This window comes from Pseudoliparis swirei, chromosome 18 (genome assembly GCF_029220125.1).
Source record: "Pseudoliparis swirei isolate HS2019 ecotype Mariana Trench chromosome 18, NWPU_hadal_v1, whole genome shotgun sequence".
NCBI classification, from domain to species: Eukaryota; Metazoa; Chordata; class Actinopteri; order Perciformes; family Liparidae; genus Pseudoliparis; species Pseudoliparis swirei.
The window spans coordinates 1,578,998-1,596,166 of record NC_079405.1 but is presented as its reverse complement, the minus strand read 5'-3'; the positions used below and the strand labels follow the sequence as shown (position 1 = coordinate 1,596,166).

Genomic DNA, 17,169 nt, shown 5'->3' with positions numbered 1-17,169 from the left:
TGTTCTCCATGATATGAGGTGATATGTATTGTCATGTGCAGACTTTATAGGGTTAATCCTGTCACTGTTTTGATGGGCAAAGAGAACAACCAATCACAGGGACTGAAGATGACACGTGACAAATAAAGTTTTGCTTCTGACAGCGAGTTACACTGAAACAAAGTGTCGCCCCACGGTCTTTATTCCTCCGTCATTATATTCCCGGTAACACCGGGTAAACAGCCGGGATCGCTGTACACCAACACATCTGCTAGCAGACTGTCACGCTCGTAGCTCGTAGCTAGCGCTAGCTACGAGCTACGAGCTTAAACATGGTTATAATGGCTAATTTATTATTTCTTGGGCTACTTTTATGAATGCAAGACTTGCAATCAACGATACGGTACTAATCTGAGTCACGGCTGCTCGTCATCATCGGTCTCCCCGTGTTCAGGGGACCGGTGACGGTCTCCCCGTCGCCCAGCCTGACGCTGGTGTGCTCCACACGGGCTCACAGTCACACACGGCCACGCCTCCGCTGTCAGAGTTACATATGAGAGGCTCGTAACCTGCTGACAGGGCGGAGTCACCAGAGAAGTTCACTACAATAAGTTTTTTTCAATTTCAATCGGCTCAGGCACCGGAAAGAAGCACCGAAATGTGCGTTGTGTTTCGGTCCGGGTAATACCGGTTGTATTGGAACCGGGACCATATTGGCACCGGGTTTCGGTACCCAACCCTAACCAACAGTCAGACTAACAACAGTCGAACTGTACCAACATTCAGTGTGTACCAACAGTGTGTAACATTCGGACTGTACCAACAGTCGGACTGTACCAACAGTCGGACTGTACCAACATTCAGTGTGTACCAACAGTGTAACAGTCGGACTGTACCAACAGTCGGACTGTACCAACATTCAGTGTGTACCAACAGTGTAACAGTCGGACTGTACCAACAGTCGGACTGTACCAACAGTCGGACTGTACCAACATTCAGTGTGTACCAACAGTGTAACAGTCGGACTGTACCAACAGTCATGTAGATCTTAAGTCTCAGAGTCCCTCAGAGGGTCCCTGGCCCTGAGAGGTGGAGCAGCAGCTCCGTCACAGCCGGTTCTCCTGGACCGCCAGGAGGCTCACACCGGATCATGGGACCGACACGCGTGTTCACTCCCGTGTTCAGAGTCACGCCGTCACGCGTCCGGTAGGACCCGGTCCAGTCAGGTCCACCGGTCCTCTACAGCAGGAGCAGCCGGTGGAGCAATGCAACACTCAGAGTCTCAGTGTGTGAGTGTGTGTGTGTGTGTGTGTGCGTGTGTGTGTGTGACCGGGGAAACGTCTCAGAACTTCCCCACAGGAAGCTCTTCTTCTTCTCTTAGAAACATAAATATGATCTAAACGTTCACCTGAGGACCTGAAGTACCACAGGCTGGATCCTCCAGGTGCTTCACACACCTGGAGAGGGAAAGTGATGGAGACGGATTTAAACTAAACTGTCCCATATCATCATCATCATCATCATCATCTGCAGATCAATAAGACCTCTGAACCCAATCAATATGATGGAGTTCCCAACTGGAGCATCAGAAATATGATAACTATTAAAATGATCTACTGGTTATACCAGCGCTGGCCAGCAGGGGGACCGGTCCAGACCCCGGTGGATCTGGACCTAAAACCAACCAATCAAATGTTCTCCAAGGAGAGGTCAGGGGTCAGACCCTTGACCCTCATAGGTTCTGGACCAGGACGATGAAGACGAGCATCAAGGTGACGAAGAAGAACCGCTTCCACCATGAAGACGCATCACTGACGTGGTTTAAATAAGTTAATAAATTAATTTTATTCAAACAGATTATTATTCTGTTTTTTTCAGTCGCATAACAAAAACTAAAATTAAAGCAAAGGTTTTTTTTGTTTTTTTTAGAGTCGCATTAAAAACAGGAACAAATCTTTCCCATCATTTATTATTTAATCAAGCGCATATTTTACTTTATATTTATTATTTATAATCCACTTCAGTTTGATACCTGACAATAATGTGGAACATGACAATAATGCTGTGTCGCTGAAGGAGACGATTATACTAAATTAAAATAGTCAAAATATGAATAAATGATATTTGAATATGAAAATTTGATAGCAAAAAAAAAGAAAATAGAAATACGGTTAAATACCGATGATATTAGTGCGATTGGGTTCAATGAGGTCAAACTCAACGACGCCACGTAAACAACCCTCGTCCAATCAGAAGAGAGGAGCTCTGGACGCCTTTAAACCAGGAAACACATGTTGATAATTAATACCGTTAAATATTGTGATATTTACTGGAAGAAACGTCCCGTGTTTACATGAAGTCACGTGACCTCCTGCAGCCGCCTCGCGAAGCCTCAGAGATAAAGTGACGAGAAGACAAAGGACGAGAAGACAAGAGGATGGGAAGACAAGAGGGCGGGAAGACTAGAGGACGAGAAGACAAAGGACGAGAAGACAAGAGGGCGGGAAGACAAAGGACGAGAAGACAAAGGACGAGAAGACAAGAGGGCGGGAAGACTAGAGGACGAGAAGACAAGAAGACAAGAGGGCGGGAAGACAAAGGACGGGAAGACTAGAGGACGAGAAGACAAAAGGACGAGAAGACAAGAGGACGAGAAGACAAGAAGACGAGAAGACAAGAGGACGGGAAGACAAAGGATGAGAAGACAAGAGGACGGGAAGACAAAGGATGAGAAGACAAGAGGACGAGAAGACTAGAGGATGAGAAGACAAGACGGGAAGACAAGAGGACGAGAAGACAAGAAGACGGGAAGACAAGAGGACGAGAAGACAAGAAGACGGGAAGACAAGAGGACGGAAAGACAAGAGGACGGAAAGACAAGAAGACGGGAAGACAAGAGGACGAGAAGACAAGAGGACGGAAAGACAAGAGGACGAGAAGACGGGAAGACAAGAGGACGGAAAGACAAGAGGACGAGAAGACGGGAAGACAAGAGGACGAGAAGACAAGAGGACGGAAAGACAAGAGGACGGAAAGACAAGAGGACGAGAAGACAAGAAGACGGGAAGACAAAAGACAAGACAAGAAATCACTGCCTCATTAAAGTTAAACAACCAAAACTGGACCATGTGAGGATGGACCCACCTGGTCCACCTGGCCCCTGCTGACGGCCCTCTCGGGGACCTGAACCTCACCTTTGACCTCACACCTCACAGCATCTGCAGTCTGAATGAACGGGTTAGCTCGCCACCTTTTGTCTGCCGGGTGTCACACCTGGCCAGGTGAGCGCGTGCACAACACCACTATCATGACTCACTATGCGCGCGCGCACACACACACACGTCAAGTACACACACCGCTACACACGCAGCTACACATGTCTCCGGAGGCTAGCTGAGGCTAGCAGAGCTGCTGAGAGGTTTGGGGCTAAATGATCGATGCTAACGCAGCTAGCGCGAAGCTAACAGCGACGCTAGCTTGAATGTGGCTGGATAGACTGGAGCTAGCCCGCTAGCCAGCTAGTCCGCTAGCTCGGGGGAAAGAGCAGCTCCCCGGGAGGAGGAACACAAAGCCGGGCGACGGACCCCCGGAGAGCCGCAGACAGCCCGGAGCCCCGGAGACACAGCGTCCTCTCCCCGATGCTACGCACCCAGCTAGCTCCTCAGCCCGTCTTCCTACACGTGTGGACCCCTAAAGTCCGTCTCAGGGACCCTCCTCTCCGCGGATAAACCCTCCCCGGAGGACCGCTCACCTGCTGCGGCCGCTGGACACGCGCTCTCACCCGGCGAGACGTCCGCACCGGTCCGCCCACGAGAGAGAGAGCCACTGGCGCGGTTTATTTCCAAGGACACAAAATCGCCATGACAGTTTAGAAAAATGCATAAAAAATTAGCGGTGGGGGGGGGGTTGTGTTGGGGAGGTGAGGGGTGGGAGGAGGGATGAAGAGAGGAGGAGGAGGAGTGCAACTCTGCAATTTCTCTTTAATCTACATAAAGCTTGCAGGAGTTTATTCAGTGTGGATGCTGGAGTCCTGCGCGCGCACGCACGCCTCGCCGCATCCAGCCGTCAAGGCGCCCTCACCTAGACCCAAAATGGCCACTGCAGCAGCCACAACACAGCGCGCCGGCGGGTTTGATTTTGGGGGAAGTTTTTTTATTTTTTTAACGCAGGATAACCTGAAAGACAGATAGAGAGAGAGAGAGCCAGCACGCGCACGCGAGGTCTTTCACGCGCTTCCATTGGCTGCAGCCGCGCGCACGTTTCCATTGGCCGTGCAGCTCTCGAGCTCTCGAGCCGGACCCGGATCCAGAGCGTCCCGGGCTTTGTCTCGAGAGCGATCCCGGGCTCCACCGTTGTGTTGTTCTCCCTTCCAGCCCTCCTTGTCGCGCGCATCGTTGTTTTGTCGTGTGCGCGCCATTGTTGTTGTTGTTGTTGTTCTTACCGCAGAGTTGCAGGTAACGCCTCGTCCTGAAGGGTCTTGGATCCCGAAGCCGCGCCGCTCGGGGTTCGGTTCGGCCCGCGCTGCTCCATCGTCCCGGCGGAGAGCACAGCGGGCGGTCCACGCTCTGGAGAGCGGGTGTCGGTACCCGGATGTTCCGTCTGGACCCGAAGCTGCCCGCGTGATGGGTTCAGGTGGAGGGTTCAGGTGGAGGGTTCAGGGTTTGGGGTGGTGGTGTGAAGGCTGGTTTCATTTAGGGGCTGATGCTCTTTAAACTTCTCCTCGAGGCGGTGGACTTCCTGCTTCTGAGTCTACTGAGAGGACAGGGACCCGGACTGGGACAGGGACTAGGACTGGGACGAGCGTGCCATCAGTAAAAGTTAAATGTGCTCGATAAATAAAAGTATAAATAATATTTTTAAATAACAGTGAATGATATAACAATATAAGCATGGGATACTAAATGCTATATATATATAAAATTAATAATCATCCCACTCTTCATTAAATCACAGCCTCAGGAAACACATAGTTGTGGACAGGAATACAAGTGTGTGTGTCACAGATAAGCACTTCAGTGGCTCTTAAATAGCTCTTATTATGCTACTTTTGTAGTTTGACTATGTTGAGGAAATGTTACTTTCTGTATTCTTGTTCTTAGTTTGTACTCTTGTTGTTTTTTTGTCATTTACATTTTTTATTTGTTTAGTGAGATAAACATATATATACACACATATACATACACACTGTACTCTTGGTTGATTCACTTTTTGTAAGTCACTTTGGATAAAAGCATCTGCTAAATGACATGTGATGTAATGAACTCATGGAGGTTCATTCATAAATATCAGGAATGTGGTGTGACCCAAATCACACAAAGGTAGACAGACAGGTGGTTAGTAGACACAAAGGTAGACAGACAGGTGGTTAGTAGACACAAAGGTAGACAGACAGGGGGTTGGTAGACACAAAGGTAGACAGACAGGTGGTTAGTAGACAGACAGGTGGTTAGTAGACACAAAGGTAGACAGACAGGTGGTTAGTAGACACAAAGGTAGACAGACAGGGGGTTGGTAGACACAAAGGTAGACAGACGGGGTTGGTAGGTGGACAGACAGGTGGTTGGTAGGTGGACAGACAGGTGGTTGGTAGGTGGACAGACAGGTGGTTGGTTGGTGGACAGACAGGTGGTTGGTAGGTGGACAGACAGGTGGTTGGTAGGTGGACAGACAGGTGGTTGGTTGGTAGGTGGACAGACAGGTGGTTGGTTGGTAGGTGGACAGACAGGTGGTTGGTTGGTGGACAGACAGGTGGTTGGTAGGTGGACAGACAGGTGGTTGGTAGGTGGACAGACAGGTGGTTGGTTGGTAGGTGGACAGACAGGTGGTTGGTTGGTAGGTGGACAGACAGGTGGTTGGTAGGTGGACAGACAGGTGGTTGGTAGGTGGACAGACAGGTGGTTGGTTGGTAGGTGGACAGACAGGTGGTTGGTTGGTAGGTGGACAGACAGGTGGTTGGTTGGTAGGTGGACAGACAGGTGGTTGGTAGGTGGACAGACAGGTGGTTGGTTGGTAGGTGGACAGACAGGTGGTTGGTAGGTGGACAGACAGGTGGTTGGTAGGTGGACAGACAGGTGGTTGGTAGGTGGACAGACAGGTGGTTGGTAGGTGGAGAGACAGGTGGTTGGTTGGTAGGTGGACAGACAGGTGGTTGGTAGGTGGACAGACAGGTGGTTGGTAGGTGGACAGACAGGTGGTTGGTAGGTGGACAGACAGGTGGTTGGTAGGTGGACAGACAGGTGGTTGGTAGATGGACAGACAGGTGGTTGGTAGGTGGACAGACAGGTGGTTGGTAGGTAGACAGACAGGTGGTTGGTAGGTAGACAGACAGGTGGCTCTTCTCATGAACAAGAACATAATGAATCATCTCAGAAACAAACCAAGACATATGAATCATAAAAGATGACGACATCTTTATTAAAAGATCAAAGGGTTGAAACGACTGAAACGACCATCACCAGGTCAGTGTTCAGGTCTTCAGTCTGACCTTTGACCTTCTGACAGCATGAAGCCACCGGGCCCGGAGACGTCTGAGAAGGCTTTGTCCTGGAGTGACGCCACGGAGGTGCATATCCAAACCACCAGGTGGCAGCACTGAGGTCCTTCGCTGAAGGGACCTGTGGCTCTTCTGCGCATGACAACATGAAACTAACTGCTCTCAGGTTCCAGCTGAACGTCCTCAGAGGGATCCACGACGGTCCCAGTGAAGCCTCAAGAGAACTGACTTTTACAGACTTTCATGACGACACCTGAACCGACACCCCACTCAGCTGTTGGTGAGGGAGTGGAGCCTCCTTATCTCTGGCCGCCATGTGTGTTAACTTATGAAATGTGTGTGTGTGTGTGTGTGTGTGTGTGTGTGTGTGTGTGTGTGTGTGTGTGTGTGTGTGTGTGTGTGTGTGTGTGTGTGTGTGTGTGTGTGTGTGTGTGTGTGTGAGAGAGAGTCGTGGCACATTCTTCACATGAATCAAACAGCTGAGAGACAAATGTAATTTATATTTAACATTTCAATTATTTACTGACCACGAAGTTACATTTTGAGATTTTATTCTACCGAGCTATGAAAATATATTTTGAATTTTAAGTTGGTGAACACAACGTCCTGCTGGACTGAGCTGGTTCTGGTTCAACCGCCCAACAGGTCTCCCTTCATCGCCCTACGTAACTACTGTCGCATCCAGCCACACAAGGCGTTCCCCAAGGTTCTGTACTGGGCCCACTCCGCTTCATCATCATCCGTCAGATGAACAATATTTCAAACCTTCTATGCAGACGACTCACAGATTTACTTTCACTACCAAAAAGGAACAACATGGTTTGAAGAAAAGATTATCTTGATAAACTAAAAATGTAATAATCCTAAACGCTTGCTTGACACATAACATTTTTTATGTAATAATCCAGAATCACATGGAAGACCAAAGGAAAGAAACGAGAGTCTCGTGGAAGGAGAGAAGGAAAATGACAAAGGAGAGGAGTGGGAAGAAAAGGAGGAGCTGAGGGAGAAGGAGGTAAAGGAGAAAAAACAAGACAGAAAACAAGAGGAGGAGGAGTGAGGGGTTCAGAGCAATATATATGAAGTTTACTAAAAGAGACAGATTGGGAGGGGCTGAAGAGGAGGAGGGTAACAGAACAACAGAGTGGAGAGGAAGCTGAGAGCAGGAGGAGGATAACTGGTTGGGGTTCTCTCTGACGTCCTCATCAAAGCTGCTGCAACACTGAACGCTATCAGGACGGAGCAGACAGCTGCCACACACACATACACACACACTCCCACAGACACACACACACTCCCACAGACACACACAGTGTTGGCATGAGGCCGCTCGGTGAGGAGGACTCTGCAGTGACAGGTGGGATTAGCCGGTTCTTCGTCCAGGTGAGTTCCTCGGCTCGGGGTTGGGGTCCGGCTCGGGTCCTGGGTGGGCGGGGCTTGACCCTGTGACCTTTGGGCTCATTTCTGTGCCTCAGACCAAGAGGTGTTATGATGTGTGGTCTTCACGGTGTCGTTACATCAGGAACATGATGTCTGAAGTTGAGTTCACAGCTTCGTTCAACTTGAACAGACACACACACACAGACACACACACGGACACAGACATACATACACACAGACACACACACATACACACAGACATATACACAGACACACACACACAGACACTGTGGCAACCCGGGGGACTTGGAGGTGAGATTCGGTATAAAATCAGGAGACTCAGAGACGTAGCGCAAAATAAAGTGTCTTTTAATAAAACGTATAGGAGAAGGGGGGATGGGCATCTAACGGCAACAAAGGATTCTTCCCGGTCTTTGGTCTTTGGTCTCACACCTGGTGGGAGACGGTTCCTCTCTCCTGTATGGGCCGAGCAGAGGAGAGAGGGTCCAGTTACCTCCGGTCTGAGGCGGCTCCTCTCCTGAGGTTCCACCGTTCCTTCTCCTCTCCTGAGGTTCCCCCGTTCCTGCTCCTCTCCTGAGGTTCCCCCGTTCCTTCTCCTCTCCTGAGGTTCCCCCGTTCCTTCTCCTCTCCTGAGGTTCCACCGTTCCATCTCCTCTCCTGAGGTTCCCCCGTTCCTTCTCCTCTCCTGAGGTTCCCCCGTTCCTGCTCCTCTCCTGAGGTTCCCCCGTTCCTTCTCCTCTCCTGAGGTTCCACCGTTCCTTCTCCTCTCCTGAGGTTCCCCCGTTCCTGCTCCTCTCCTGAGGTTCCCCCGTTCCTGCTCCTCTCCTGAGGTTCCCCCGTTCCTTCTCCTCTCCTGAGGTTCCCCCGTTCCTTCTCCTCTCCTGAGGTTCCACCGTTCCTTGTCCTCTCCTGAGGTTCCCCCATTCCTTCTCCTCTCCTGAGGTTCCCCCGTTCCTTCTCCTCTCCTGAGGTTCCACCGTTCCTTCTCCTCTCCTGAGGTTCCCCCGTTCCTTCTCCTCTCCTGAGGTTCCCCCGTTCCTTCTCCTCTCCTGAGGTTCCCCCGTTCCTTCTCCTCTCCTGAGGTTCCCCCGTTCCTGCTCCTCTCCTGAGGTTCCACCGTTCCATCTCCTCTCCTGAGGTTCCCCCGTTCCATCTCCTCTCCTGAGGTTCCCCCGTTCCATCTCCTCTCCTGAGGTTCCCCCGTTCCTTCTCCTCTCCTGAGGTTCCCCCGTTCCTTCTCCTGTCCTGAGGTTCCCCCGTTCCTTCTCCTCTCCTGAGGTTCCACCGTTCCTTCTCCTCTCCTGAGGTTCCCCCGTTCCTTCTCCTCTCCTGAGGTTCCCCCGTTCCTTCTCCTCTCCTGAGGTTCCACCGTTCCTTCTCCTGTCCTGAGGTTCCACCGTTCCTTCTCCTCTCCTGAGGTTCCCCCGTTCCTTCTCCTCCTGAGGTTCCCCCGTTCCTTCTCCTCTCCTGAGGTTTCACCGTTCCTTCTCCTCTCCTGAGGTTCCCCCGTTCCTTCTCTCCTGAGGTTCCCCCGTTCCTTCTCCTCTCCTGAGGTTTCACCGTTCCTTCTCCTCTCCTGAGGTTCCCCCGTTCCTGCTCCTCTCCTGAGGTTCCCCCGTTCCTTCTCCTCTCCTGAGGTTCCACCGTTCCTTCTCCTCTCCTGAGGTTCCCCCGTTCCTTCTCCTCTCCTGAGGTTCCCCCGTTCCTTCTCCTCTCCTGAGGTTCCCCCGTTCCTTCTCCTCTCCTGAGGTTTCACCGTTCCTGCTCCTCTCCTGAGGTTCCACCGTTCCTTCTCCTCTCCTGAGGTTCCCCCGTTCCTTCTCCTCTCCTGAGGTTCCCCCGTTCCTTCTCCTCTCCTGAGGTTCCCCCGTTCCTTCTCCTCTCCTGAGGTTCCCCCGTTCCTTCTCCTCTCCTGAGGTTCCCCCGTTCCTGCTCCTCTCCTGGGGTTCCCCGTTCCTGCTCCTCTCCTGAGGTTCCCCCGTTCCTTCTCCTCTCCTGAGGTTCCCCCGTTCCATCTCCTCTCCTGAGGTTCCCCCGTTCCTTCTCCTCTCCTGAGGTTCCCCCTCCCCTTCTCCTCTCCTGAGGTTCCCCGTTCCTTCTCCTCTCCTGGGGTTCCCCTTCCTTCTCCTCTCCTGAGGTTCCCCGTTTCCTCTCTCCTCTCCTGAGGTTCCCCGTTCCTTCTCCTCTCCTGAGGTTTCACTTCTCCTCTCCTGAGGTTCCCCCGTTCCTTCTCCTCTACTGAGGTTCCCCGTTCCTTCTCTCTCCTGAGGTTCCCCGTTCCTTCTCCTCTCCTGAGGTTCCCCGTTCCTCCTCTCCTGAGGTTCCCCGTTCCTTCTCCTCTCCTGTTCCCCGTTCTCCTCTCCTGAGGTTCCCCGTTCCTTCTCCTCTCCCTGAGGTTCCACCTCCTTCTCTCTCCTGAGGTTCCCCGTTCCTTCTCCTCTCCTGAGGTTCCACGTTCCTTCTCCTCTCCTGAGGTTCCCCGTTCCTTCTCCTCCTGAGGTTCCCCGTTCCTTCTCCTCCTGAGGTTCCCGTTCCTTCTCCTCTCCTGAGGTTCCCCCGTTCCTGCTCCTCTCCTGAGGTTCCACCGTTCCTGCTCCTCTCCTGAGGTTCCCCCGTTCCTTCTCCTCTCCTGAGGTTCCCCCGTTCCTTCTCCTCTCCTGAGGTTCCCCCGTTCCTTCTCTCCTGAGGTTCCCCCGTTCCTTCTCCTCTACTGAGGTTCCCGTTCCTTCTCCTCTCCTGAGGTTCCCCCGTTCCTTCTCCTCTCCTGAGGTTCCCCCGTTCCTTCTCCTCTCCTGAGGTTCCCCCCTTCCTTCTCCTCTCCTCTCCTGAGGTTCCCCCGTTCCTTCTCCTCTCCTGAGGTTCCCCGTTCCTCTCCTCTCCTGAGGTTCCACGTTCCTTCTCCTCTCCTGAGGTTCCCCGTTCCTTCTCTCTCCTGAGGTTCCCGTTCCTTCTCCTCTACTGAGGTTCCCGTTCCTTCTCCTCTCCTGAGGTTCCCCCGTTCCTTCTCCTCTCCTGAGGTTCCCCCGTTCCTTCTCCTCTCCTGAGGTTCCCCCGTTCCTTCTCCTCTCCTGAGGTTCCCCGTTCCTTCTCCTCCTGAGGTTCCCCGTTCCTTCTCCTCTCCTGAGGTTCCCCGTTCCTTCTCCTCTCCTGAGGTTCCCGTTCCTTCTCCTCTCCTGAGGTTCCCGCGTTCCTTTTCCCCTCCTGAGGTTCCACCGTGCCTTCTCCTCTCCTGAGGTTCCGCCGTTCCTTCTCCTCTCCTGAGGTTCCCCGTTCCTTCTCCTCTCCTGAGGTTCCCCGTTCCTTCTCCTCTCCTGAGGTTCCCCGTTCCTTCTCCTCTCCTGAGGTTCCCCGTTCCTTCTCCTCTCCTGAGGTTCCCCGTTCCTTCTCCTCTCCTGAGGTTCCCCGTTCCTTCTCCTCTCCTGAGGTTCCCGTTCCTTCTCCTCTCCTGAGGTTCCCGTTCCTTCTCCTCTCCTGAGGTTCCCCGTTCCTTCTCCTCTCCTGAGGTTCCACTCCTTCTCCTCTCCTGAGGTTCCCCGTTCCTTCTCCTCTCCTGAGGTTCGTGCTCCTTCTCCTCTCCTGAGGTTCCCCGTTCCTTCTCCTCTCCTGAGGTTCCCCGTTCCTTCTCCTCTCCTGAGGTTCCCCGTTCCTTCTCCTCTCCTGAGGTTCCCCGTTCCTTCTCCTCTCCTGAGGTTCCCCGTTCCTTCTCCTCTCCTGAGGTTCCCCGTTCCTTCTCCTCTCCTGAGGTTCCCGTTCCTTCTCCTCTCCTGAGGTTCCCCGTTCCTTCTCCTCTCCTGAGGTTCCCCGTTCCTTCTCCTCTCCTGAGGTTCCCCGTTCCTTCTCCTCTCCTGGGGTTCCCCGTTCCTTCTCCTCTCCTGAGGTTCCACGTTCCTTCTCCTCTCCTGAGGTTCCCCGTTCCTTCTCCTCTCCTGAGGTTCCCCGTTCCTTCTCCTCTCCTGAGGTTCCCCGTTCCTTCTCCTCTCCTGAGGTTCCCCGTTCCTTCTCCTCTCCTGAGGTTCCCCGTTCCTTCTCCTCTCCTGAGGTTCCCCTCCTTCTCCTCTCCTGAGGTTCCCCGTTTCTCCTCTCCTGAGGTTCCCCGTTCCTTCTCCTCTCCTGAGGTTCCTCCGTTCCTTCTCCTCCTGAGGTTACCCCGGTCCTTCTCCTCTCCTGAGGTTCCCCGTTCCTCTCCTCTCCTGAGGTTCCCCGTTCCTTCTCCTCTCCTGAGGTTCCCCGTTCCATCTCCTCTCCTGAGGTTCCACTGTTCCTTCTCCTCTCCTGAGGTTCCCCGTTCCTCTCCTCTCCTGAGGTTCCCGTTCCTTCTCCTCTCCTGAGGTTCCCCCGTTCCATCTCCTCTCCTGAGGTAGAGTCGTTCCATCTCCTCTCCTGAGGTTCCGCCGTTCCTGCTCCTCTCCTGGGGTTCCCCGTTCCATCTCCTCTCCTGGGGTTCCCCGTTCCATCTCCTCTCCTGAGGTTCCCCGTTCCTTCTCCTCTCCTGAGGTTCCCCGTTCCTTCTCCTCTCCTGAGGTTCCCCGTTCCTTCTCCTCTCCTGAGGTTCCCCGTTCCTTCTCCTCTCCTGAGGTTCCCCGTTCCTTCTCCTCTCCTGAGGTTCCCCGTTCCATCTCCTCTCCTGAGGTTCCCCGTTCCTTCTCCTCTCCTGAGGTTCCCCGTTCCTTCTCCTCTCCTGAGGTTCCCGTTCCTTCTCTCTCCTGAGGTTCCCCGTTCCTTCTCCTCTCCTGAGGTTCCCCGTTCCTTCTCCTCTCCTGAGGTTCCCCGTTCCTCTCCTCCTGAGGTTCCCGTTCCTTCTCCTCTCCTGAGGTTCCCCGCTCCTCTCCTTTCTCCTCTCCTGAGGTTCCCCGTTCTCCTCTCCTGAGGTTCCCCGTTCCTTCTCCTCTCCTGAGGTTCCCCGTTCCTTCTCCTCTCCTGAGGTTCCCCGTTCCTTCTCCTCTCCTGGGGTTCCCCGTTCCTTCTCCTCTCCTGAGGTTCCCCCGTTCCTGCTCCTCTCCTGAGGTTCCCCGTTCCTTCTCCTCTCCTGAGGTTCCCCGTTCCTTCTCCTCTCCTGAGGTTCCCCCGTTCCTTCTCCTCTCCTGTGGTTCCCCCCGTCCTTCTCCTCTCCTGAGGTTCCTCTCCTCTCCTGAGGTTCCCTTCCTTCTCCTCTCCTGGAGGTTCCCCTGTTCCTTCTCCTCTCCTTCCTGAGGTTCCCGTTCCTTCTCCTCTCCTGAGGTTCCCCCTTCTCCTCTCCTGAGGTTCCCCCGTTCCTGCTCCTCTCCTGAGGTTCCCCCGTTCCTGCTCCTCTCCTGAGGTTCCCCCGTTCCTTCTCCTCTCCTGAGGCTCCCCGTTCCTCTCCTCTCCTGGGGTTCCCCGTTCCTTCTCCTCTCCTGAGGTTCCCCCCTTTCCTCTCCTCTCCTGAGGTTGCCCCGTTCCTTCTCCTCTCCTGAGGTTCCCCCGTTCCTTCTCCTCTCCTGAGGTTCCCCCGTTCCATCTCCTCTCCTGAGGTTCCCCCGTTCCTTCTCCTCTCCTGAGGTTCCCCCGTTCCTTCTCCTCTCCTGAGGTTCCCCCGTTCCTTCTCCTCTCCTGAGGTTCCCCCGTTCCTTCTCCTCTCCTGAGGTTCCCCCGTTCCTTCTCCTCTCCTGAGGTTCCCCCGTTCCATCTCCTCTCCTGAGGTTCCCCCGTTCCTGCTCCTCTCCTGAGGTTCCCCCGTTCCTCTCTCCTGAGGTGCCCCCGTTCCATCTCCTCTCCTGAGGTTCCCCCGTTCCTTCTCCTCTCCTGAGGTTCCCCCGTTCCATCTCCTCTCCTGAGGTTCCCCCGTTCCTTCTCCTCTCCTGAGGTTCCACCGTTCCTGCTCCTCTCCTGAGGTTCCCCCGTTCCTTCTCCTCTCCTGAGGTTCCCCCGTTCCTTCTCCTCTCCTGAGGTTCCCCCATTCCTTCTCCTCTCCTGAGGTTCCACCGTTCCTTCTCCTCTCCTGAGGTTCCACCGTTCCTTCTCCTCTCCTGTTCAGGCTGCTCTCCCCTGATGCCTTCCAGTGGAGGGTAGATAGAGTCTGTGTCTGTCATCAGCTGATTGGCTGCAGGTGTGACCACTCCCATGGGCCCATTGGCTGCAGCACCTGCACTGGGAGGTACGCCCCGTGGATCACTTCCCCCAACCTGAGCTTTGGGATCCGCCTCCTGGGCCTCGTCTGCTCTGCTTGTCCCCCTGGTCTGCCACAACACACACACACACACACTCACACACAGACACACACACACACACAGACACACACACACACACAGACATACACACACACACACACAGACACACACAGACACACACATACAGACACACACACAGACACACACATACACACACACACACACACATACAGACACACACACACAGACACACAGACACATACACACACACACATACAGACACACACACATACAGACACACACAGACACACATACACACACACATACAGACACACACACATACAGACACACACACAGAAACATACAGACACACACAGACACACACATACACAGACACACATACACAGAGACACACACATACACACACACACATACAGACACACACACAGAAACATACAGACACACACACACACACATACAGACACACACACACACACATACAGACACACACACACACAGAAACATACAGACACACACATACAGACACACACACACAGAAACATGCAGACACACACACACACACACATGCTCGATGTCTTCTGGAGGAATGTGCCTGCCTCATATTTGAATCACATTCCAGACGTTGTTTACATTTTGTAACAGCTGTTCATGTCGAGACAAATGTTGCATTCTCTCTCCTGACCACCAGGGGGCTCCTCTGGTTGTATAGAAGTCAATGCCTTATGTGTTAGAGCTGCATTCTCTCTCCTGACCACCAGGGGGCGACTCCTCTGGTTGTATATAAGTCTATGCTTCATGTGTTAGAGCTGCATTCTCTCTCCTGACCACCAGGGGGCGACTCCTCTGGTTGTATAGAAGTCTATGCTTCCTGTGTTAAAGCTGCATTCTCTCTCCTGACCACCAGGGGGAGACTCCTCTGGTTGTATAGAAGTCTATGCTTCATGTGTTAGAGCTGCATTCTCTCTCCTGACCACCAGGGGGCGACTCCTCTGGTTGTATAGAAGTCTATGCTTCATGTGTTAAAGCTGCATTCTCTCTCCTGACCACCAGGGGGCGACTCCTCTGGTTGTATAGAAGTCTATGCTTCATGTGTTAAAGCTGCATTCTCTCTCCTGACCACCAGGGGAGACTCCTCTGGTTGTATAGAAGTCTATGCTTCATGTGTTAAAGCTGCATTCTCTCTCCTGACCACCAGGGGGAGACTCCTCTGGTTGTATAGAAGTATATGCTTCATGTGTTAAAGCTGCATTCTCTCTCCTGACCACCAGGGGGTGACTCCTCTGGTTGTATAGAAGTCTATGCTTCATGTGTTAAAGCTGCATTCTCTCTCCTGACCACCAGGGGGAGACTCCTCTGGTTGTATAGAAGTCTATGCTTCATGTGTTAAAGCTGCATTCTCTCTCCTGGCCACCAGGGGGCTCCTCTGGTTGTATAGAAGTCTATGCTTCATGTGTTAAAGCTGCATTCTCTCTCCTGACCACCAGGGGGTGACTCCTCTGGTTGTATAGAAGTCTATGCTTCATGTGTTAAAGCTGCATTCTCTCCTGACCACCAGGGGGAGACTCCTCTGGTTGTATAGAAGTCTATGCTTCATGTGTTAAAGCTGCATTCTCTCTCCTGACCACCAGGGGGTGACTCCTCTGGTTGTATAGAAGTCTATGCTTCATGTGTTAGAGCTGCATTCTCTCTCCTGACCACCAGGGGGCGCCTCCATCTCCTCCGTGTCTCCAGGATGTCGGTGAAGTTGAGGTTCGGCTCTCCCTCAGATGGCTGCCTGGTCCACAGGAGGCGGTCCTTCACCGGGTTCAGCTCTCTGACTGGACGACGGCGGTGAGTGACAAGCAGCTACAGCCAATGAGAGAGCAGAGAACAGAGACTTCAACTTACAGCTCCAGAGTCAATGACATATATTTATTACACTAAGAACACGACTAACCACAGACTGTTCCTCAGACAGTGAACGCACCACAGACCCAGCTGTCAGATGTAATCTCTAAGTGAGCGTCACACACAGATGTAACCCGTCGGTCCCACGAGAGAGAACGAAATGTCAACGCGAGGAATGTACTTCCTGTGTGTGTCTGAAACAAGAACACACAACAAGTACACAATATGTGTCTTCAACACACACTCGCTCATGTTGTGACACCACGAGACCTCCATCAGTCTTCATTACGGAGCTTTGATACGACCCATAAGACATAAACACCACACACACACACACTCACACACACCAAACACACATACACACACACTGACACTATCACACATCATGAACACACTTTTATAGATAGTGAGTCCATAGTTGCTGTAGCTAAAAACTGTGTACAGATATAAACACTGTGTGTGTGTGTGTGTGTTTTCCTGACCTGAGAATGTGTTTGTGTGACACGATGTGTTCAGGGACCGTGGGACAGATGAGACTCTCTGACAGCAGATACAGGTGTCACTTCCTGTTCAAGTACAGAGGACAGAATCTGACAACATGAACTTGTTTACATTTAATATCAGTGATATAATATTTACTATAAACAGACTGAGTGCTCATGGAGTAGTACGTGTGTACTTTGTGTATAAATACCATATTTCTATTTTCTCAGGCCGTCTTCTGGTCGTAACACGACCGGAGGTAAATCTCCCAGAATGCACCTGTCTCTCAGCGGTGGGGGCGGGGCTACGTGGTCCCTGCAGCCGGAGGAGGTGGACCGGGTCTTCACGGCGCTACACAGGGGACTGAAGTACGCGAGTGTACTTAAACGTGTACTCACTGCCAGTGTGTGTACTAATACTTCATATAGGAGCCAGGGTGTGTACTAATACTTCATATAGGAGCCAGGGTGTGTACTAATACTTCATATAGGAGCCAGGGTGTGTACTAATACTTCATACGGGAGCCAGGGTGTGTACTAATACTTCATATAGGAGCCAGGGTGTGTACAATACTTCATAGGAGGAGCCAGGGTACAATGTGTCATGAAGGAGACACAATGTGTCATGAAGGAGACACAATGTGTCATGAAGGAGACACAATGTGTCATGAAGGAGACACAATGTGTCATGAAGGAGACACCATGTGTCATGAAGGAGACACAATGTGTCATGAAGGAGACACCATGTGTCATGAAGGAGACACCATGTGTCATGAAGGAG

General features: G+C 52.6%; 2 protein-coding genes across 11 annotated transcripts in view; one reads left to right on the top strand and one right to left on the bottom strand.

Moving 5' to 3' along the window:
• The window catches only part of chd6 (chromodomain helicase DNA binding protein 6), a 52,523-nt gene extending 48,666 nt beyond the window's left edge, over positions 1 to 3,857 (bottom strand). Inside the window, 1 exon segment of the mRNA XM_056436603.1 lies at positions 3,731 to 3,857. The gene's annotated coding sequence lies outside the window, so the exon portion shown is untranslated.
• A 3,768-nt stretch (positions 3,858 to 7,625) lies between these two features.
• ripor3 (RIPOR family member 3) overlaps positions 7,626 to 17,169 on the top strand; it is a 25,778-nt gene continuing 16,234 nt past the window's right edge. For 3 of the 10 annotated variants that reach the window (XM_056438219.1, XM_056438222.1, XM_056438215.1), the window contains exons 1-3: positions 7,647 to 7,855; positions 15,721 to 15,849; positions 16,620 to 16,757. In XM_056438219.1, coding sequence (XP_056294194.1) covers positions 15,752 to 15,849; positions 16,620 to 16,757 — 236 coding nt within the window. In that variant the 5' untranslated portion in view covers positions 7,647 to 7,855; positions 15,721 to 15,751. Of the gene's footprint in view, positions 7,856 to 13,867; positions 13,986 to 15,720; positions 15,850 to 16,619; positions 16,758 to 17,169 lie in introns of those variants that run through there. The other 7 variants (XM_056438225.1, XM_056438224.1, XM_056438220.1 and 4 more) reach the window with 7 other exon arrangements.